Raw genomic sequence first — 24,414 nt, forward strand, 5'->3', positions numbered from 1 at the left:
ACTTTGCAAAAGCATTTGATAGATTACTACATGATAAGTTGGTGTACAAGCTGCAGGGGAAGGGAATAGATATATTGGTTAGTTGGATCAGAGATAATCTACAAGGTACATATATTTAGATGATGCTAATTCATATTTGGTAATAATTATTTTCTATGCAGTAAATTAGAATTGCAAATCATTCAATACATTTTCTTTGATTATTCTAATTTTTTGATTTGGAGTTGTATTATCAAAACTCTTAAGCACCAATTCCACTTCATGTATTCTACTGAATTCCTACTATCAGGAGAACTAAACAAAATAAAAAGCACCATTATTGCTAATGGATATGACCTAGATGGTTCCCTATGTATATATGTTGTTACTTATTGATCAACTCTATTCTGTTCCTTAATTATTCTTACCTATCAAAATCTTGTTACTACTCGAATTAGATTCTTATCCACTGCGCCTTTTCTATACCCCCCCCCCCCCCCGTGGCCTTTCCTTCAAAATTTTTGAAATGTGTGCAAACTCAAACAAAGAGAATGCTTCAAGTTAGAGCCAAATTCTCTCTGATTGAAAATCCGAGGTCAAACCTTTTTTGGAATTAAGAAAATTTATTTGTTTCACTGCGCCATCTTAATTCCTATCCAAGAGAAAACTTCTTGTCAGGGATTTGACTTGCAGACTATCACGTTTTCAAAATCTAACCAATTAAATAAATCCTTACTATACTTATTTCAGACTAGATTGCAGTCGTAGCCTGTTCTTATCTTAAACTCCCACGCTTCAACTTATTCAGGTTCTAATTTTTTTAGCAAGAGGTGCATTGACTTGAAATATCAGATACATATTTTGGGTAAATAAAACAGGAATGTTTATTATCACTAAGGCATGATACATGTTAATCAAACTAAATGCTAGATCCCAAAAATGCAATACTACACAAGCAGACAAAGTATATTTTACAATCAGCATATTATGTTGAAGGACATTAGCAGAGACAAGCAATCTCATTCCCATTCACTTAATTCAACCTCGTAGATCATTATCTTTCTCTCCTCTTAGATGTTAAAATATGACACTCTAGATTTGACTGTTAGCAATATCAGGAACAATTTACTTCTAGAAATAACACAATTCCTTACTGGAGGATTAATCTCTAAATTCCTAAGATATATCAACAGGTCTGATTATTAGAAATTTAGCACTTTCATTCACAGTGGTCTAAAAATACAATACAAGGATATAAAAACTTAACATTACCGACCAGCTTAGACATTCAAGAGATTCTTCTTATCTGATCCTATTTCAGGCTTTCTTCGATCTCAAGACAAGGCACCTTCAAGTAGGTGCCTTGTCTTGAGATCAGTCATCCTCCGTTTGAACTTTCCTGTGAATACGGTCACGATTCACTTAAACCTCTCATGCTCGGAACTTTTCTAATGGAGTGATACTGCTGGAGCTTCGCGAACTTTGGTGTTCGCTGGTCATCTCGTTGCATTGAAGAAAATGCTCGGACGGAACTGCTATTAGACCATATTGTCGACACTGACCATTTTTGCCCACTCTACAACCCACACTTAAACCTGAACTTCTAAAAAAACTAGAGAGAGAGCCCCCTCTGCTTGCGCCGCCACGTCCTTTTATACTCCTCGCATCTGCTCTCCCTATTACATCATTGCTTGCAGACATCACTTAAGCCTTTTCTCCACACAGCACCTTCTCCGTTCGATAGCGTTACGTCATCACTTGCAGCCGTCACTTAAGCCTTTTCTCCACACAGCACCTTCTCTGTTCGATAGCATCCCACACGTGTCCCGTCTTCGGGATATGTGCGGGATGCCGATCGCCTGGGATTATGTTTACAATTCGACTGCATTTATCTATACTTTGCTCTGACTTTCATAATGCAACACAATCTAAACAATGTTTTGTTTCCTGCCTGCTGATTATAGGACCATTTATGAAATAATACATAGAAAAATACCAAAATTATTATTAGCATATTCACAATCGCTATTCTTGCCTATTTACAAGCAATTTTTTTTTTGAAATTTTGCAACTCAGTTAAATCCTGAATGAAATGCCCAAGAATAAATTAAGCCTTTCATTCCAGATTTAACACTAGCTTCCATTCTATGAATCCTACACAGATATCATTCCTCGAGTTCAGCTAGATTGCAATCAGATGTTAAAAGGATTACTAATTCCCTAATATTAAATGGTTTTCAGTATGAATAGCATGATTTTTTCACAGTCAGATGTTAAAAGTTTGTTAATTCCCTAATCTTGAAGGGGCATGTAAATAGATTACATGAACTCTTCACTAGTTGAATTTACCCAATACTTCAAATCATTACAGAAACTGCTTTCTTTTCTACCTTTGACTAAGGATAAATATCTACTCCCATTCTGTTCCAGTGTGTATCATGTGCCTTGTTCCTATTACAACCATGTTATTTTGGACATATGGGCTTATCTAATAACATTACAATCTATTAAGATCAAAACTATATCCACTGAAACCAGCCTCAGAGTTCACTGAGAACTGAGTTGATTACCCCTTTCAAGTAGTTATTCCTGCAAGTATGGATCAGTTGTCCATAATTTTTTATTTTTTGTAATAAGAATAATAATAATGATATATTTAAGTTATGCATTTAATTACACTATGGTTTATTATTTCCTTTTAAACTCTAATGGTATATTCTTTTGTTCCCACTGCTCTGGTAGAGACTTGAGTAGTAAATGCATGGTTATGTAACAGTTTTCAGATGTAATATAAGATGCAATAAATCCTTTTTTTTTTTACATATTTTACGTATTGACCGATGTGTTCATTTTTATAAAAAAAAAAGGATCAGCAGCTAAATGTTAAGAAAAACATCAGAACTGATATTTATAAATCAATATGGAGAAGGCATGCTAGCAGACAATATAATACATCCTATTCATGCAGTAACTTCATGTTGGAGGCTTAATGGATTTTTTACAACACTCGAAAAGAATTAAAATAGAATTTAATACTTCCTATATTTCGTCCTAGTTACTAGGACATCTACGGGGATTACAAAAACAATTAATGTAACATGCACACAAATATCATACAATACTAAGCCCAACCACGTGGGTGAGACTAAAGTCCTTGGACCGCCTTCTAAGGGCGGTAGTAGGTGGCCTGGAATGTAAGGTGGGACCTCTGGTGATGAGTGTTTCCCAAATCTTCAGAAGCTTAATGCAACCGTATTTATTAAGATTTGGTTGGTTTCTGAGAGGTGCTGCTGCTGCTTCTAAGAAAAGTCTCTCTTTCTTGAATTTGCTGTGGTGGAGCATCGTGGTTTTCTTCCATGATACCCTGTGGGTGGTGTCCAAAACATGGTCAGTCAAGCCTGAATGGCCATAGTTGTGTTTACAGATGTAAGACTTGTGTTCCTCCAGGCGGATGGATGCTGATCTGCCTGTCTCTTCCAAAGTACGCCAGCTTACAGGAACAGGGTACCTTGTAAACTCCAGGCAGAGAGAGAGAGAGAGAGGGGGGAGCTGATCTTTCGTAGAACGGATAAGGGTAGCAGGTTTGCGGTGGGACTTATATGCTGTGTGTAGGTTATACTTTTTTAGTATCTTGGCTATTTTTTCGGATGTGCCACAGATGTAGGGTATGGTGATGGATTTTTAAAATCTTGTTGACGGGGAATGGGGGAAGAACTGATTATATTTTTGATACTGTGATCGCTGTAGCCATTGGAGAGGAAAGTGCTGTGTATGTGGTTAAGCTCAGTAGTGAGGGTGGTTCCACTGGAACAAAGATTGTGGGCTCTCTTGATAAGAGTTTTAATAATGCCATATTGTTGCGAGGGGTGGTGGTGGGAGAGTTTGTGAATGTATCTGCCTGTGTGTGTGTAGGTTTTCTGTATACAGTGAAGGCAAGTGTATCATTAGGCAGGCATGTGACTAAGGTGTCTAGGAAGGGTAAACAATTGTTCTTTACTTTTTTCATAGTAAACTGGATTCTTGGATGTAGGCTATTGAGATGACTGAGGAAGGAGTCTAACGTGTCTGGGCCATGAGGCCAAATAGAGAACACATCATCTACATATCTTAGCCAGATAGAAGGTTTGAGTGGGGCTGAGTCTATGGCTTGTTTTTCGAAATCTTCCATATAGAAATTGGCAAGGGGGGAACCATGGCAGTTCCCTCTATCTGCTTGTAGATTTTGTTCTTCCAAGAGAAATACCCAGAGTTAATGGCAAAGGAAAAGCGATCTAAGATGTCAGAGGGAAAAACGTTTTCTAAGAGAGATAAGGTGTCAGTTCAGGGAATATTGGTAAACAAAGAGGAGATATCAAAGCTTACCAATATGTCTGCATTATTCAAGGTTAAATTTTCTGTTAGGGCTTTAAAGTGGGTCGAGTTTTTTATACAGGAAGTGGACCTTCCGGTGAGGGGGGTCAGAGAGTTGGCCAGCTGTTTAGACAGTCTGTAGCAAGGTGCATTGGTGGCATCTACTATAGGCCTGGGTGGGGAATTGGGTTTGTGGATTTTTGGTAAACCGTATATTCAGGGGGGGACAGGAGCGGAAAGGTTTAAGTTTTTTCGTGACGTCAGGGGGCCAGGAGGTTACTTTTTTAAGTAAGATTTTTAATTTCTTAACTTGTGTTTTTGTGGGGTCGTGTTCTAGCGCGATTGCAGAGGATAATGTTCATTTTACGATTGTATTCACTGGTATTAAGAACGACTGTGGAATTACCCTTATCCGCTCTGGTGATGACGATACTTTTTTCTTTGCGTAGTTTCAGGAGAGCCATGCGTTGGGCATACGATAAGTTAGTTTTTGGAGGAGAGGTTCACCACTGTCTGGAGCAGTTGAATTTGTGGTTGTGGTTTGTCTTTAACCAGTCAGGACATTAAAGCACTAGCTTGAATATTTTACACACTTATTAAATTCTGTATTGTATGCCTTCACGATTGCATGGGCAAAATATTGGTAATAAAATATTTTCTTCTCTTAACTGTAGTATTTTCCTTAAAAGTATTGCAGAATTAATTAAGAAAAATATGAAAATAATCTTCTCACTGCAAATTCATATCTATCCCAATGGCTTTAACAGGCCTTTAAGGCCCACAACCTTCCAAGCATGCTTGGATTTCTTAACCGAAATACGAGGATAGAATGGTCACTCCTATGCCTCAAGGTATTCTTGGCCTGTATCCCTGTGTGTTCACGGGGCCGGTTTGCCTGCTTGCGGGATGAAAAACACCAGATAAACTGGCGGAAAAAACCCTACTGCCCGCGCCCAAGATCGACTAACTTGGCTATGGCTGAGGAAGATCCTTCAGCTCCTCACGTCTCCGACGGGAATCGAACCTAGGACACTCCTTCCCCAGGCATATGGTTGCGAAGCGCAAAGCCACTAGGCTAACCGCGCGGACCTGCAAATTCATAAGTAGTATCAAAAATTTTAGAAGACTGGTTGCATCCATAAAGTGAAGAGTCCCACGTATTAGTTTAATAGTTGTTTATGACTAACTGACCAACACTCATTTATACAGTGTCCACAGAAAACTCTAAGGCAAATTCTGCAAAAATGCTCTGCACTTTAGCTGTACTCTTTATGCTTATTACAAGCTATTACATCAAATGGCATTGGTCTGCTACACATTTTGAGTCTGCATTGGGGAAGACGCAACATTCCTGTCATCTACCATGTGGTTCAGTCCCATGAGGATGTCATCTGGAGGGATTTTGCTTCGAGAGGTGAAGAAAGGCAAGAGATTTGGGGATCTTGTGGATCAAGAAGTGAAGTTCAAGGGACGCATCGTGAAAATTGTATGGTTATCCAAAAATTTCTGCCATAATGTAAAGAACCCTTACACGTGTGGAAAAGGAGGTAATAATGCTCCTGTATAAGGCATTACATCAGACATTTCTATGAACAGATCTGGTCACCTGTTATATTGGCAATACTGAAAAAGAAATATTGGAGAGGCAAATAACTAAGACTGTGTTGTGATTCTGGAATGTTAATTATGAAGACAGATTAAGAGAATGTGCCTACAGAGATTGGTAGAACAGAGGAGGAAAAGTAATCTGATTGAGATGTATAAGTTGGTGAGAGGATCCTATCAGATAGATGCAGGAAGAACTGTACAAAAGTTATGCAAATAAAGAAGTGAAAAGGAGATTTTTTTGTATGGTGGAATGCATTGGGCACTGAATACTCCAATGCCAGATGTCTTCAAGGCATGGAATGTGATAGTTATTGTAGTATGTTAGTGTTGAACTTCCCATTATGAGTCTTCAGACTCCATGGAAACAATACTAATAATATTACTAAAAAAAAAAGTACTGTAACATACATGCTTGGGCTAAGGTTACTGTTGCTGCTAGACTTTGATGACAAACTCAGTACCATCTTCCAACAATAGGTTGAACAGCCCTTCACATCCATCATGATAAGTCAGTCCTTTCAAATATCTATTTGCATGACCAATGGATTGGATGAACAAGAACTTCTTCTTCCCTTAATGTATTAGGCCTAGTGGCTTGTTATGGGGCCATCCTTAGCTCTTCCAAGCTGTACGTGTCCCGAGGATAAGGTGGCTAGTCCTATACCTCCAGGTATGTTCTACTGTAGATGCTTGTGTTCACAGGGCCACTTTGCCTACTTGTGGGAGGAAAAACCCCAGATAAACTGGAGAAAAACCCTGCAGTCCATGCCCAAGACCAGCTAACTTGGCTATGTCTGAGAAAGATCCTTACTCCTCACATCGGCAATGGGAATCGAACCCAGGACACTCCTTTCCCAGGCATATGGTTGCGAAGTGCATAGCCACTCAGCACACCCATGCAGACAACAACAAGAACTATAACCTGTTTTCATGGTCTGGATCTAATTACCCTTGACTTATGTAATTCTTAAGGTTATCAGAAAAATGTGGATGACCTGAAGAATTGTATATGTAGGGCAGTTGCAATGATTCAGTGTGAGATATTATTTTCTATTTTCCAGGAAATGCAGTATCATTACGATGTGTGTGTGTGTGTGTAGGGTGACATGTTGCACACACGCATTGAACTTTCATGTATGTATGATAAACTTAATATGAAAAAATTGAGAAAAACATTGATAACATAAATTAACCTATAAGAACTTTAGTACATAATGTTAGAAAGAAAACAAGTTGACATTAAAAAAAAAGTGTAAGAAAAAAGTTGAAAAATCTTCAAAAGTTTTAATGCATTATATTTTATTCTAATTTAATGTCATGTAAATATAACCACAGGTGACCTTATGGATGAGGAAGCAGTCTTGAATTGGGTAACAAGTGGAGACACCTTGTCTATTGCAGACGAAATAGAAGAAGTAAACAGAAAGATGCTAGAAAAGCTTATGAATGATTCTGATTTCTTGACTGTTTTCTTTTGTGAGTAACACTAAAGAAGTTAGAAGGCAAATATAATTTATGTAACAGTTATTTATTTACTTATTTATGTAAAATTATTTGTTATTTATTTATTACTCAATAGACTTGTTTGGAAGGAAATTAAAGTTGTTCAGTTATCGGCATCATGGATTTCCCTTGAGTGCACACTTCATTAAAGATGTTGACTAAAAGTTATCCAGTTTATTAAACATTGATTGTTATTGTTTTAACTAGTCTCAAGCAGTTGGTGATGACATTGATGCAAAAATTAGTAATGTTTAATAATCTGCATTTTTGTTAATTGTCTCATTAACCACAGAAAATTTGCTTACCAGCACTTTTCATACATTGTTAAATTTAAGTAAGTAATTCATTTCTGCCTAGTATATGTATACTTTTTGGTTATTAAAATGTGGCACACATGGCACATGTTATGTTATGTTTGTCTAAGTTATTGGTGATGGAAAGTGCTGGAAGTTATTCCAACACCTTCCATTGGACTGAATGGAGAAATGATTTGAATTGTGGTTTGAAAATGAATATACAAATACATAACAGACAGACTAATCACATTCAAATTACAGACTTGATTAGTTTATCTGTCATCAAAACCTTAGTTTTCAAGAAGAAAACCTTGCTTCCTCCATATAACACAGACTACATCACCATAGTAGAAAAGATATTATAAAGACTGTATCAACAGATATCAGAGTGTCTGTGAATGGATTTGATTGTATGGATAAACAGCTGGATTGCAGGGCACTTGAAGAGATAAATGGAAGAACTGAGAAAAGCAATGAAGTACCTAACAACTGAATTGAGAAGAGGAGGTAAGCTGATGTGAGTAGAAGTGCAAAGAAGATGAGAGAATGGAAAAGGGGGGGGGGAGTGGAAATGAAAGGAAGATGAGAAAGATTCGAATGCAAGGTAGCTGAGAGTTTCAGAGAATGATAGAGAATATGATTTTGGCAGTAAAGAGATTCACACCATCAGTGTGAATGAGATGATAATGATTAATAATATGAATGACTCGAGAAGAAGGATGAATTGGGTACTGCAATATTTAAGAGCAGTGAAAGAGAATGTGAAGCCAAGAGTTTGAGTGGAAGAAAGAATAGAGCAGGTATTATCTCAGTATGACAGTGAAGAGTTGAGTTGATGAGCTGTGAAAATGAATGACATGATAGCAAAAACAGGAAGATGTTTGGATATGTGAATGTTTCTGAAAATCATTTGATGAGGGAGGAGACTGTATGCAAGAAATGGCTTTCTTTGATTTAGAAAAGTAACTCATTATATAAGTGTGAGATAAATCAAGAAAATGAGTTATTAATTTCAAGAGTACAACAGGGACGTCGTGTTTGAATGTGACTTGGGTAAGAGAAAATTTTATCATTATTAACATTCCTCCATAAAGTCAAGAAACCCATCATGGGAGGTCCCACTGCCCCACAAAAGTCCAAACCATTCCTTAAACTTATTCACTGTCTCAGCGCTCACCACATTCTCAGGCAGTGCAGCATTCCAGCTACTTACCATTGTCAATGCAAAATATCTCCACTCCTCACATTCTCCTTATACAACTTTTGGAGATGGCTACTTCCTCCCCCCCCCATTCTATAAAAAACCTATTCCACATTAATCTGATGAAAACCTGTTACAGATGTATATGCCTCAATCATATTCTCCCCACACCTACTACATTTACTTACCACTGAATTAGAAACTTTTATTTAATACTGTGTTGGATCTCCTTTAGCGACTGCCAACATACCGATCATATGGGTCAGGAACAGCCTTCATGGAATGCTTCGGTCAATTGCTGCACACAGGAAGTTCTGTTTGTCCATGCAAGCCTTCTCAAACAACACCAATCTCCTTGTCAACCTTAGGAACACAGTTATGCCTCTTAGACAAGCAATGATGGTTATATTTTTTCCACTGAATAAATACCCAGGATATCTCGCCTTTTAGTCAGTTCTGCTCTTTTCAAAATTGTGGCTCCAGCCAGACAGGCACCTGCAATAAGCCATTTATCAAACTCCCAAAGATCCTTTGTTTTTGCCATTGTGAACAACACTGTTGATTACTAACCAGCCTTTGACCGGGTCTGGCATAAAGGCCTACTAGGCAAACTACCATCATTCGGCTTGACCTAGGACTTCTGTAGTTGGATTGCCAGCTTTCTGTCTGGACGCACGCTGCGTGTGATGGTGGACGGCAGCTCACTATCCTCTCACCACCCAATTAATGCTGGGGTTCCAGAAGGTTCTGTTCTCTCACCAACCCTCTTCCTGCTATATATCAATGACCTACTGCAATTGACCTCCAACCCAATACACAGTTTTGCAGACGAAAGCACACTACACTTCTCGCTTGCATTTGATAAGCATTACCCTTCACAACTCACCTCAACCTACAAAACATCAACCACCACCACCCTCAACTCAGATCTCCAAGCCATCCTACATGGGGTTTGGATAACCTCATAAATTTCAACTCCAATAAAACACCCAGATCTGTACTATTTCCCATAAAAAAGAACCATTTTTTACCAGTATCCTTTTTGATGGTACCCAAATTTCCAGACAGTTTGAGATCTCGCTCCTTGGAATTACCCTCACATCAAACCTCTCCTGGCACAAACATATCTCAAACATTGCATCCTCAGCCTCAAAAAAACTAGGATTTCTCTTTCGCTCAAGACGTTACTTCAGCCCTGAACAGCTATTAACATTATACAAGTCACAAATCTGCCCAACTATTGAATACTGCTCCCACATATGGGGTGGGGCCCCTAAAAGCTCACTCAAAATGCTTGACTCATTACAGAGGAGAGCAATTAGACTTTTCAATGATCCATCCCTTAGCAACTCTCTCCTCCCACTTTCACACAGACGTATGGTCTCTGCAGTATGTATATTCTACAAATATTTCCATGGGAAATGCTCATCTGAAATAACCTCAATAATTCCTCAGCTCAGTACAAAGCTCATTGGAACACATGCAGCTGCTGCACAACATCCCTTCACAGTACACCTAGAAACAAACAGAACAAATTTCTTTTCCTCTTCCTTCATCCCTGCAACTGTTGCACTGTGGAACAGTCTCCCACCTGCTGTGTTTCCCAAGGAATACAATTTAAAGTCATTCAAACCAATTGTAAACAAATCCCTCCTTTCCCAATCCACTACCCATACACTGTACTAATGTACTATAGGTTGACCAACCAACCTCCAGTGTATGGGCCCAACATTAAAAAAAAAACAGCATAAGAAAGGAAAATTTTTTCTAGGTTGTGCTTTGCCTGGTTTGTGTCACTCCATAGATTCCCTTTTAAAAAGAGGATCATAACAAAGGATCATGGCTTCATCCCCAGTGACAATGGATTTCTTCAGCACATCTCTCTCTGATTCCCTTGGCAAAGCTCTAAAAACTTGCAGAAACCAGCCACATGATACCACTCATGAATTGAAGTGAGAAGTCGGGACACCCACCTTGCACTGACCTTCCTCATGTGAAGCTGCTTGTGAATGATGCAAAAGAGTTGTTATAGAAAGCTCCAACCTTGCTGAGAATTCTTTGAGCTTCAGCCATCTGTTATTGAGCAGTTCCTCCTTAACAAGAGAGAAATTTTCCTCAATCATCACTTCCACAGGCCTGCCAGACTATCATCTCCAATGCTCTCTTCCTAGGTGAAACTGTTTAGCCCATTTCTTCATGGAGGAATGTGAAGGAGAAACTTCCCCATAAACACCATTCAATCACTGTTCGATAGCACTTGGAGAAAGTGCTATCGAAATTTTCACAAAAGCCCTTCTTTTGTGAAAATCTTTATCACAGCAGAGTACTCAATTTTTAGTACTTAGTGTGCCATGTATTAGTCAAATGAATGCCTCCAAATGAATGATGCAAATAGAAAGTTGAAACTGGTACACTAAGTTCTCCATAGTTGGTGCTATCTCATGCATGGCCTTTTAAAATTGGTGCGAATTTTGTATGTCACGCCAGAGACTTTTGTAACTTACCTCATAAGTGGAACTGTCAGTTCAATGTTGCAAAGTGTGAGATTTTGAAATTTGGTAAGCAATCTATGTGATGCAAAGTATACACTTGATGGGGAAACTTTAAAGGAGGTGGAGGAGATGAGATCTGGGAGTAGTGGTGGACAAGGACCTGAAAGTTAGGGGACACATTGTACAAGCTGTGAAGAGGTCACATTGGATAATAGCAATGATGCAGAGGACCCTGATATGCAGAAATAAAGTGGTTATGATGTCATTATATAAGGCCTTGATCAGGCCTCGTATGGGCACAGATTTGGACACCAGGTTTTCATCGTGATGAGGATATGTTAGAAAGGATTTAGAGAAGATTCACAAAGGTGGTAACTGGTCTTTGGAATGTAGAAGACAGATTGAGTGAATATAAATTGCAAAGTCTTGTGAATAGGAGGAGGTGGGATATGATTGAGACATATAAGTTGAGGTTGTTATCAGGCTGACACAGAAGTTTCCATAGAATGAGAGATCGGGGTAGAACAAGAGGCCATCCCTGGAAACTGTATGAGGAGAGTGTGAGCAGAGGAGTGAGGAGTAGGTTGGAGAGTGGTTGGTGAGTGGGATGCATTGCTGAGTGTATTGTGAATGTAGAGACATTGAATCAGTTTAAGGCACTGTTGGATGAGCTTGAGCTTTGTATGCGATAGTGTGTACCTCCCTCAATGAGTCTCTGACTCCATGGAGGTCAGATGTTAATAATAATAAGGGAGAACATGGTTTTGTGAAGGATAAGTCTTTCCCTTGCCGTCGTAATTTACTTGCTTTTTATAATAAATTATCAGTGGGGTTAGATAAGGGAAAATGGCCACTCGGTGATATTGCTAAACTTTGCAAGGGCATTTGATGGAATTCCACATCTCTGTTGATTTGGATTATAGGGTGACTGATGGACAGTTTGCAAAGAGTGATTTATGGAGCAGTTGAATCAAGTAGAAGACAAGTGACTAGTGGTGTACCACAGAGTTGAGTACTTGTTCCCCTGTTGTTTAATTTGTCCATCAGTAATATAGGAAACAGTGGTGGTCGGTGAAAATTTTAAGTGGGGGTGCTGCATATACAAAATAAGAAAAAATAATTCATTTTTTCCTAATCAGTAACCAATTTATTAATAAGTAAATTTGCATATTACAAAAATTGCTTTATTAACAATATTTCACCCTCACCACAAACACGCACCAATAATGAAGGTTTCATACACAGAAATAATGCGTGCAAGCATACAATATATCTGTAGCGACATTGCTCAGTGAGCAGTGTCGGTTTCGAAATTCCTACACTGCGTTAGATCGCAGTGCATTTGTTTCATGTAACAATAATTGAGAAAATATAATACTTTCATATTTTCAACAGTGACACTCATCATAATTCAGCCTTGTATTTATAATAGATAAATTATTATATATTATTGTAACAGAATAAAATAAGATTTACCAAAAATATTTCACCCTCACCACAAACACACACCAGTAATAAAAGTTTCGTATCTCACAGAAATCACACGTGCAAGCGTACAATTTATCTGTAGCGACACTGCTCATTGAGCAGTGTTGGATTCTCTTGTTATGCAGTGACAAGTGTAAACAAATATCGGTGAGTCTAGCTGCAGTTGGCCGAACGCAATAATTCTGACACAGCGTTAGATTGGAGTGCATCTATTTTGCAATCTAAAGCGTTAATCGAACAATTCCAATTATTAACTATTCAGTCAGTGTCGAAACATAAGCTGTAACCTTTAACATGTTGTACTGTATTTATATAATGTTGTAAGCATTGTTATTTATAAACACAAACAAAATTTAATTTTTTCATTTTTTCCTTGGGGCACTGCAGTGTCAGTGCTTATGTACAAGCCACCACTGATAGGAAATGATTTGACAGGAGATATTCAGTTGTTTGCTGTTGATGCTAAACTGGGAAGAGAGAGAGAGAGAGAGAGTAATTGAAGCTGATGCACAGATACTGCAGGAAGACTTAAATCTACTATCAGTATGGGCTTAACCCATATAAGGTAAATGGCTGCTAGTTTAATGTAAAGTGTAACGTGATGTGCTTTGAAAAGAATAGATCACAATGTATACTATATTGATGGAATGAAACTGCAGAAAACTGATGAGACCTGGGAGTAATTTTGGACAGAGAATTGAAGTTTAGAGATCATATTGTGAAGGTAGTGAAAACAGTACATCAGATTACATTGGTTGTTGAAGTAACAACCAACTAACAAACACAATAGAGAAGTTATGTTCCTCTATATAAGGCTCTAATAAGGCCACATTTGGACTACTGTGCACCGATACAGATCTGGACATCCAGATTTGGTGGAAGATGAATAAGTGTTGAAAAGAATCCACAGGTGAGTGACAAAGATTGTGGTATATCTATGGAAGGCTTGCTATGAGAATAGATTGGCAATCTGTAGGCTTCAAAAACTATCTGATAAGCAAAAAAGAGGAGACATGATAGAAGGCATATAAGTTGTTAAAGTAGATTTATAGGATTGAAACTGAAGACTTTTTTCAGTACATGTTAGGAAGGGAGAGAATAAAGAGCAGTGAGGAGCATTGTTAAGGGACAATTGTGTGTTAGCAATTTGCTTATATACTACAAGGTGAAAAATTTACCGAATAAGGGAGATGCATATACAGTAATATATTTGTATTTTACAAAGACATTTGATAGATTGCCAGATGAGAAGCTGGCAATCTATCAAAGGCACACCTTTGATTGATTGCCAGCTTATTAGACAAATTATTGCTGTCTGGTTATTACTAATGAGATTGGATAAGAGACTAGTGAGTGGATAGGCTGTCTGATCAGTGGGTTGTGTATAGAGAAGTAGTATATCAAAAGAGGAAGGTCAGTAGTGGTATGCTGCAAGGATCTGTTTTGGAATTGTCATTGTTTAACTTGCATTTTAATGATATCAGGATAGTCTGAACTGAAGATATACAGTTGTTTGCATATGATGCCAAGCTGGGAAGAACTATGATGAATAAAAGTTATGACCTTACAGGAGGATCTGAATAGGCTGGGTGAGTGAAACTTCAATGTTGCAGAGCATAAGGTCTTGAAATACCTCATGTTCTGCAATAAGGTATTTCAATACAATACAGAGTATATAATTTTGGGGCAAATTTGAAAGGAAGTGGAGCAGATACGAGAGCTAGGAATGTGAACAGAGACTTTAATTTGTGGGTCACATTTTTAAAACTGTGATAACATCACTATGAATTATTCATGTTGAAGTTTCTGGAATGGGAACTGGAATGAAAATAAAGTAGTTCCCAAATAAATCAATTATTTAGATACTGATATTTCACCAGCTCAAGCAAGCATTATCAAAGTCCATTTAAAGACACGTACTCAACAAAGGCTGAGATTGAAGTGACATGAAAAACAAAGACAGTGACGTTGCATGGAGAGCTGCAGGGACACTCTTCATAGTGATATTCTGTGATTATTACTAATGGGAGAAAAGGGTGATGTGCCAAAATTTGTGTAGGAAAACGCCAACAGTTATGTTTTATTATTCAGCCACAGGAACCATCTATATTAGCCTTGCCTTCTATTGCCTGATGAAATTATTTTTATTTAAAGTATATTTTGCTGATCTGCTTTTGAGTTGTTCACACACACACACACACACACATATATATATATATATATATATATATATATATATATATACTTTTTATTTTTTTTTCTTCTTATCAAGGTTTTCCATACTGTCTGAAATATTGGGTTCCACATTAATTTATCTTAGAAAAATGGAAATTGTTCAGTGATTTGTAGATTCTTCTAATTATTATTATTTATTATTATTATTTTGTGACACCTCTAAGGAGTCCAAAGACTCATCGAGGGAGCAAACCTACTCTACAAATCTCTGTCTCCATCATCTACACCAGGGTTTCCTAAACTGGGTTCTGTGGAAGGTGAAGAAGTGTTCCACAAGAAGTTCTCCTGGAATTTGTCATTTTAGTTTTCTAAACATTTTTCATGAATAAATATTTTATAGTGGAAATATTCTGAGGAGAATAATATTCGTGAATATGTCGAAAAGCTCAGACCCAGAACACCTAATAACGTCTGTGTAGCAAATGTTGTGACCAAGCCGTGTATTTTTAAACATGGAAGTATTCATGAATTATCGTTAATTTTCACACATGGAAACCTTTCAACATTTAGGAAAGGGAATACCACTGTTTATGACCGGTTATAAAAATTGATTGCAAGCAGATTATAACAATGGACGGCATACCCTCTGTTCTCAAAACTGAAGGAATTGACATCTGTGTAGCAAATGTCAGTGACCAAGCGGCATATTTTTAAACATGGAAATATTCATGAATTATTGTTAATTTTCACACATCAAAACTTTCAACAATCGGGGAAGAGAATACCGCTGTTTATGACCGATCAATCATAAAAATTGCCTGCAAGCCGATTACAACAATGGACGGCGTATCCTCTGTTCTCAAAACTAAAAGAAATAACATCTGTGTTGCAAATGTTAGTGACCAATAAGCAAGGAAGTATAAAGAAAATTTTTCCACTGAAATTGAAGATCAAGTTATCCGGTTCTGAAATCTAGTAATACTGAATACTTTCTTTGCAAGTTTGTATTGTAGGGTGAAAGTTTTGAAACCGTAGTGCCGTGATTTTTTAAAAGTAATAGGCCTGCAGGTTTAAATTTTAATATGAACAGAAGACAAGGGGACTTTGTTTAATCTTGGTATTAAGAAATCTTTTATTGAATGTGTTTGTGATGCAACAGATAGTGAGTCATCCACCACCAGCCTACAAAGCGATCTCCAGAATGTACAAAAGGAGGGGAAAATTACCAACACACAGGAGAAAAAGTCTGTTCTCAGGCAGTGCATTACAATCATTCACAACTCTCCATGCAAATAACCTGTTTCTCACTCCCTTACTCACACCTTTATACAGCTTCCAAGGATAACCGCTTCTTCTCCTCCAGTCTCTCCCCATTTTATGAAAAACCTCTTCAACTTTAATCCTATAACAACCCCTTTTCCAACACTTCTACGTCTCTTTCATATCACCCCTTTTCCTCCTATCCACTAGATTATGTAAATTGCATCGTCTCAACATTTCTTCATATTCAGCATTCCAGAGATCTGAAACTATTTTAGTCAATCATCTCTGGTCCCTCTCTAAATCTCTTCATCCTTTTGAAAACCAGGTGACCAAATCTCTTCACAGTAGTCCATATGTAGCCTAATCAAGGCCTTATACAGTGGAACAGGAATTTCTTTACTTCTACTAGTCAGGGTGCTCTCATCATTCTCAGAATTCATTGTGCTGTGCTGTCCTCATAATTTTGGCAGTTTGTCCTCTAAATTTGAGATTTTTATTCAGCATCACCTCACAATTTATTATTTCCTCCACCTCCAATACAATACATCCCCATCAAGCATAAATTCTACATTCCATCTTTGTTTCCCGAATTTTAAAATCTTACATTTTGCAATATTGAACTGGCATCCCCACTCCTGTGTCCATTTACTCAGTCTGTTCAAGTCTTCTTGTAAGGCCACAACATCTGCTCTACTCCTCATAGTTCATACCAACTTTGCATCATCTACAAATAACTGAATATTCCCATCCAAATCTTCCCCAATATCATTAATATGCAGGTTAAACAGCAATGGCCCTAACACAGACCCCTAGGGCACATCATCAGTGACTTTCCTCTTCTGGGATGTTGCTTCCCCCCCCCCCCAACCATACTCAGGCAGTTTATACCTATCAGATAGCCAATCTCCAATCCAATGCACTAGTGTAATATCCAACCCCCATCTGCTCTAGTTTGACTCACACAGATAAGCCTATAATTTGATGCTTGAGTTCTGTCACCTCCCTTATGAAGTGGCACAATCCTGCCTTCCTTCTACCCCTTCTGAACTTGACCCAGTGTAAGACTCATATTAAACAAATTTGTCACAGAGACGTCAACTCCCTGGCACATTCTTTCAAAATACACAGTGCTATATCATCAAGTCCTACTGCCTTATTAATATCCAGCTTGCTTGATTCTCCATATTCCTCTTCTTCACTCACAGTCAACCATTCCTCCTCATCATCCACTGCTCTCAAACTATCCATGATGTCACATTCACAAGGATGAAAGACCTTTATGAATTTAGTGTCTTTTTTTTAGGAGAGATCCCAGTCCTTTTATTGTATCTTTGATATAGGATGATGATATTCTGTGTGTGGTCTGTTTGGGAGGTGAGGATTGTTCTTTTTAAGGAGTTCAATCAGTTTTTTTTTTTTTGTGTGTGTGTTGTTTTAACCATTTTTTTCTTATGATATAAGTAGAGTTTGGTGTTTTAGATGTGGTTCATGTCTTGAGAACAAAATTTGCTCAGTTCTGATGGGTAAAGTTTTGAAAATTGAGTAGCACACTTTCAAAAGATTCCATGTGTACTTCATCGATAACCTAACATAGAATCTTTTGAAACTTTGAAATGGCAATGATAAGGAGGTCTTAACATATAGATGCAAAGAGGTTGTGATTTCTTTGTATATGGCATTGATTAGGTTGCATATTAATTACACTGTGCAGATCTAGTTACCTGTCAAGAGGATATCTTAGTACCTAGAGAAGATTCATTAAGGCAGTATTGGGTCTTTGAAATGTGAGATATGAACACAAAATAAGGAAATATAATTTGCAGAGCCTTGTAAATAGAAGGATAGGCAATATGGTTGAGACATAAACTGGTGAGCTGTTGTTGCTAAAAATAATGTGGTGGAGATATTTCATAAAGTTGAGGGAGAAGAATAGAACAACAGGCCATCGCTCGAAGCTGTAGAAGGAAGGTATGAATAAGGAAGTTAGGAACATGTTCTTTGCAAGGTGAGTGGTTGGTTAGTTTACTGTTTTGCCTAGAGTGTGGTCAGTGCAGAAACTGTAAATGGGTTTAATACATGATTCGATGATATTTTTGCATGAGAGTGACCTCCTGCAATTTATTTATTCATATGGAGTTCCCCCCTTTTCTCCCCCATCCCTATTGGGGCGAGTTGAGTCCCCTCATGGGGGGGGTTAAGTATTGATAGCTGTAGATCCGTGTGTTCATGGGGCCGGTTTGCCTGCTTGCGGGATGAAAAACCCCAGATAAACTGGAGGAAAAAAACCCTGCTGTCCATGCCCAAGACCGGCTAACTCGGCTATGGCTGAGGAATATCCTTAAGCTCCTCCTGCAATGAATCTTTTGATTCCGTGTTTCCATTTGCATTTGACTCAAATAGATGTATAGAAGATCATGTTTTAACCATTTTAACTCATGGATCTGAGAGCTAGATTAGAAATAAAACAATTGTCAGAAACTGCAGACCGCATATGAGAGTTCTAAGAAAACTTAGGGGAGTGAACATTGTCATCAATGGTAGACTCATTAAAAATGAAGGTATTAGTAAGGAACTGGACATTATTAGCATTTAAGAATGTGTGAGCACAACTTATCTCAGATGGTATTGTAAGATATTGAATGGAGAACTTCTTGACAAGTTATTCATTCAGGATCTAACATGTAAGCTTTACAAAATAACAAAGAAATTTGCATAATACCTGCTTAGCAGAAGGTGAGAAACACCTAAGTTGTTGTGTGTGAAAGTGTATATCAGTATGTGTAATGTATTGGAATTATTTATTGTCAAACAGAAAGCTAAAATCAAGAATTATGTTAGATTAGCATTTCATGTAAAGGAATAATGGCTTAATTTATGTATTATTAAGCTATCAAAAAATCGTAAGTCACCAGGTAAGAAATGACTAATAGGATCAACGGTCATGTCTAAGCCACAAGTGCCTGTCGTAACACCGAAGGCTGCAGCTTACGGAGAAGGCTGACATAAGCACCTTTCCTCAAAAACAACACCTAATAGCAAGGAGGGGAAGCAAGGGATCAACCTATGGGCGATGTAAATTATGGAACATGCAAAAAAACAATACAGAAAAAGCGGGCGCTGAGAAAGAATATTTAAGGCAATACGTGCCAAGCTCGAGGCTTTTTTTCTGTTTCTTCCGGGATTTTGAAGATCGAGGACGCTCAACGAGAGATCAGAGAAAAGACAAGCCGAGGGTGCTATGTTGACGGAGACAGCCGGCTGTATTCATGACTTGCACTGAGAGGTATTCCATGGAGACCCGTACGAGAATCAATAGCTCATGCAGAATGGTGCCAAGCACTGAATGACCCACCCAAGCAAGCAGAGAAGGCTCGTAGTTCCAGCCATTTCCTGATTTGTGTCCGGTAGCAGAGAATGGAACAACTCAGTCACGAGACCTGACCCAGAACTAGGCAAGACGAAGGATGACCCGAGCAACATCTGGCAGCTAATAAACCTTTGGAGGGACTTGGTAAAGTAAAGATCCTTTTGTTTTATATCTTGAGATTGTTTGAAGGTAGAATTTGTGTCTTGATAAAGCAAGACTGAGGACATTTTAAAGAACTTTGACAGGATAGAGTAATTAATACAGCCAATTCTATTAAACAAAGAATTGTATAGGATAAATCTCTAACTTGTTATGATTGAAGTAGTGAAAACCCTTTGTTGATTGAGTAAAATCTAACTAAGAGAGAAATGAGTTGTGAAATATCTATTTAAAGTAAATGTGAATGAAGGAACTCGACTTGAGTGTGACATTGTTTAATTATCCATTTGTATTACATGATTTTGCATATCAGTTTATGTAAGAAGGTTAGATTAGTATTGAACAGGTTTGTATAGCTTAGCATAAGACATCTACTTAGCTAGCAATTCAGAAGTTTTGATAACTTAATACAAGATTTATGTACCTGTCTATTAGCATTAATAAATAAGTTTTGTTACTTGAACCTGAGTCTTGCCTGAATTCGAGGTGTCAAACTACCACTTGTGAAATTAGAACCAAATAGCGGGGAGGAGTTTAGATAATTATATAATTGCGATTAGATCTTAGGTCACGACTTCAAGGTACCGAGATCTATATACTCGTGTATGAATTCTAGATTAACGTATATGCCTAAAACCTAGGAATATTTCCCTGAGCGTGAATTATATTCTTGTTATAGGAAGCTGGTTGTCGCAGTTAAAATATAAATTTGCCAGTTTCTGAAGAGGAAATATCCCTAGGAGCCAAACTGGGTTATATATTAAGGAGAAAGATATAAAATTAAGGTAGAAGGATATAGAGAAGACTGGATCATACTAAATATGTACTCTAATAAGGAAACGAAAATAGAAGGAAACGTAACAGTATGGTCTCTTAAGCAGAATGAGAGATGCTAGATTAGCAAAACTGGTGTTTAATATCATGGTGGCAGGGAAAAGAGACTCAGAGGAAGACCAAGATGCAAGTGAAACAGTGCAATCAGAAGTGTCGAAATATGAGATCTAACAATATTTGAGTTTTAATACATAGTAGATTAACTATGTTAGGAAAATTGTCAATATGAACTTAGTAATTTTAATCTCTTTATATAGTACTATCATAGTATTCTCTACCACCCTTGAGGTTACATATCAGGAATTTGATTATGATGATTATTGGTAAGCTTCTCTTTGCATTAGCTTGTTAGCAACAAGCCACTTCATTTCCCAGTAAAATCATTTACATGGAATTGAAACCTTAAACTAATCATGAAAGTTTTATTATTTATATAGCTATATAGCAACATATATGTAGCTATATATTACTGTATGGAATATATGTATGTAGCTATAAAATAACTGGTCATATGAAGTGCTTGTTAACAGGTATACCAATGATAATTGCGATAAAAAAAATTAATGCATGAAAATTTAAAAAATTGAATAAATTGAAATAATAAATTTAATTATTTAAATTTATTTATTAATAAATTTAGTTTAGTTATAATTTCATTAATTTAATGCCTCTTGTATAACTTAAACTTGCTAAATATAACTCAAAACCTATTATATTAAAGTATCTTATGGTTCTGATTTCAGTATAATTTAATCATTTTTTATATTTTCAATATCTGTACATTTTCAATATCTGCTTTCTTGTAGCATAATTTTCATTTTCAATATTATTCTTTATTCATACTTTCAGATAAAGATAACTGTCCAAAATGTGAACAAGTTATGAAAGAATTAGAACATATTGATGATGAAGCTGAGCAGCATGAAATTGATTTTGTTAAAGTTTCAGATCCAAATGTTGCAAAAGAGTACAATATTATAACATTTCCCACTTTAGTTTTTTATCGTAAAGATACAGTTCATTTCTTTGATGGTGAGTATTATTCATTTTGTTTTCTAAATCAATAGTTCTTATTTCAAAGCAACTCCAGAATACAATATATATGAGAGATAGTGCAACTAATTTCTCAATCCTTGATCCCTGCAAACTTTTTAAGGCTTACTGTTATTCCTCATACCTGATTTCAATGTATGCCAGTTTTCTAAAAGACAGCTGGGCCTCCTGCTGTGTTTTAAAAAACCAGGGAGAACAGTGAAAAGTCAGATACTGAAAAATATTCCAACTTAATATTGCAGAATTTGAGATATGCTGTCAAAGAAAAGGAGACTCTTCCAAATAACAACTCCAAGATGTTATATTTAAGCAATAATTATCAGGTAAGGAAGGAGTAGTTACAGTATTCAACAGTAAACATGAGGATAATCTTTTAGTCTGGCAGAGAGTTTCAAGTAGTATGATGTAGCAGACATCAAAATGGGGAATTGGATAGTTAGACTTATTTGTGCCCACAGAAGGTTCTACTGAGAAAGAAGAAGTAGAAGAATTTTTTTGGATCATTAGAAAACGCAGCTGACATAAAGAAAGAGTATTCCATGATGGAGATCTAAACAGCAGAATAGGAAATTAATACCAGGTACATAGAAATGTTTTGAGAAAATTTGAAGAAAATTAACATCAAGGTTAATAATAGTAAGTACCTGTTGGATATCCATTCAGGATAGCCTAATCATTACTATTCAATCATAAATATGTGCACAAATTCATGTGGAAAAATAAAAAGTCTCACTAATGATGTTACTGTTGATAGTAGTATCATCCCACTAGTTCGGGACAAGTGTGTTCAGAAGATATGAAATAGGAAGGGATCACCAGTTAATTTTGAGCAGAATAAAAATTAATTTCATATCTAAAAGAAAAATATGTATGAACATTTTAAAAAGTCAAGCAGGCTTTTACAGGTGAACTATAGATGGAAATATATATATATATTCTTCCACTTGAGCTTCACAAACCCTTAAGGTTCTTAGCTGCAAGCACCACAGTTCTCCATTTTTCCTATCTTTAGCCAACTCCTTTCAGTTTTGCAGCTTTAGCTCTTTCATGTCCATTTCAATGTTATCCATCTATCTTCTGCGGGGTCTTCCTCTAGGACGTCTTCCATTTGGGTGATGATGATGATTATTATTGTTCCGGGCAACTCCAAGGAGTCGACAGACTCATCGAGGGAGGCCCTAACATCATATCAAGAACGACTGTTCTACATTGACACAGTTTCTATCATAATAGACACTGTGTCTATCACGATGTCTATCACCTTGCCTTGAACTCATTCACGGTCATAGCACCCACAACAGACTCTGGAAGCTTATTCCACTCATTCACCACTCTCCAAGTAAAAAAACTAGCTCTAACTCCCTTGTCAACCATGCTCTTGCCCAGTTTCCATGCATGGCCCCTAGTCCTCCCACCACCAGTCATATTTTCAAAAATATCTTCTGGATCAATCTTATAGAAACCCTTCAGTAATTTGAATGTCTCAATCATATCACCCTCCTTCGCCTATCGTCCAATCTCTGCAACCCACAAATCTTCAACCTATTCTCATAAGGTTCATTCCACAGACCTGCTATCATCTTGGTCACTCGTCTCTGGATCCTCTCCACTTCCTCCACATCACAAAGAAACCCTGGTGCCCATAACTGGGCACAGTAGTCCAGATGGGGTCTTATCAAGGCTCGATACAGAGGAACAACAACTTGTTTGTCTCTGCATGTTAAAGTATTTTTCATAAGCCAAGTGATTTGATGAGCTGATTTAGTCACTTTTGCAATGTGCCCCCTAAACTTCAATTCCCTATCCACCAACGCTCCCAAATCCCTGTCCTCATCAATCTCCTGGAGTACGGTTCCACCAATGCGATATACTGCTGCTATTCTTTTCACCCCAAAGTGCATAACCTTACACTTTGCCGCATTAAATTGACATCCATTTTTCCTAGCCCAGTCCTCTAAACTATCCAAATCATCCTGTAAACTTTTGACATCCTGTGCACTCACAATTGCTCTACCCAACTTTGCATCATCAGCAAACAAGTGAACACTTCCTCTCAAATCCTTTCCAATATCATTGATGAACAAATTGAAAAGCAGTGGTCCAAGAACAGAGCTCTGCGGCACACCACTAGTCACAAGCCGTCTTTTAGACTCCACTCCTGCATAAACCACTCTCTGGTATCTCTCCTTCAACCATCCTATCCATCTCACCAACCCTATATCCCCATCTGCTCCAGTTTACTGATTAGGGTTCCATGTGGTATCCTGTCAAAGGCCTTGGCAAGGTCCAGTAGTATCACTGTAAACCCATTACCTCTATCCAGTTCAGCAGTCACTGTGTTATAAAACATGAGCAAGTTACTGAGGCATGATCTACCCTTCACAAAACTATGATGTCCCCCATACAATATTCCATTTTCATCTATCCAATCCTGTATTCTTTTCTTGACTAATTTCTCTAAGACCTTGACAATGATTCCTGATATGCTAATCGGTCGGTAATTTACAACAGCAGTCTTGGAACCACCTTTATGCGGTGGAACTATTTTCCCCTCTTTCCATCCCCTCGGGACTAACCCAGACCCGAGACTCAAATTAAACAAAATGGTCAAGGGTACTGACAATTCTTTAGCTGCTTCTCGTGCAA

The 24,414-nt window shown here is 37.5% G+C and overlaps 1 protein-coding gene across 2 annotated transcripts in view; it reads left to right on the top strand.

Moving 5' to 3' along the window:
• The window catches only part of LOC150094342 (uncharacterized), a 484,937-nt gene that overhangs the window by 201,054 nt on the left and 259,469 nt on the right, over window positions 1-24,414 (top strand). For both annotated transcript variants that reach the window (XM_090412362.1, XM_090412363.1), the window contains exons 15-16: window positions 7,273-7,413; window positions 21,565-21,747. In XM_090412362.1, the coding sequence (XP_090268488.1) occupies window positions 7,273-7,413; window positions 21,565-21,747 (324 nt within the window). The remainder of the gene's footprint in view (window positions 1-7,272; window positions 7,414-21,564; window positions 21,748-24,414) is intronic.

The sequence above is a fragment of the Typopeltis vanoorti genome, chromosome 22, assembly GCF_054136105.1.
Source record: "Typopeltis vanoorti isolate ZY-2024b chromosome 22, IOZ_Tvanoo_1.0, whole genome shotgun sequence".
Taxonomy (NCBI): domain Eukaryota; kingdom Metazoa; phylum Arthropoda; class Arachnida; order Uropygi; family Thelyphonidae; genus Typopeltis; species Typopeltis vanoorti.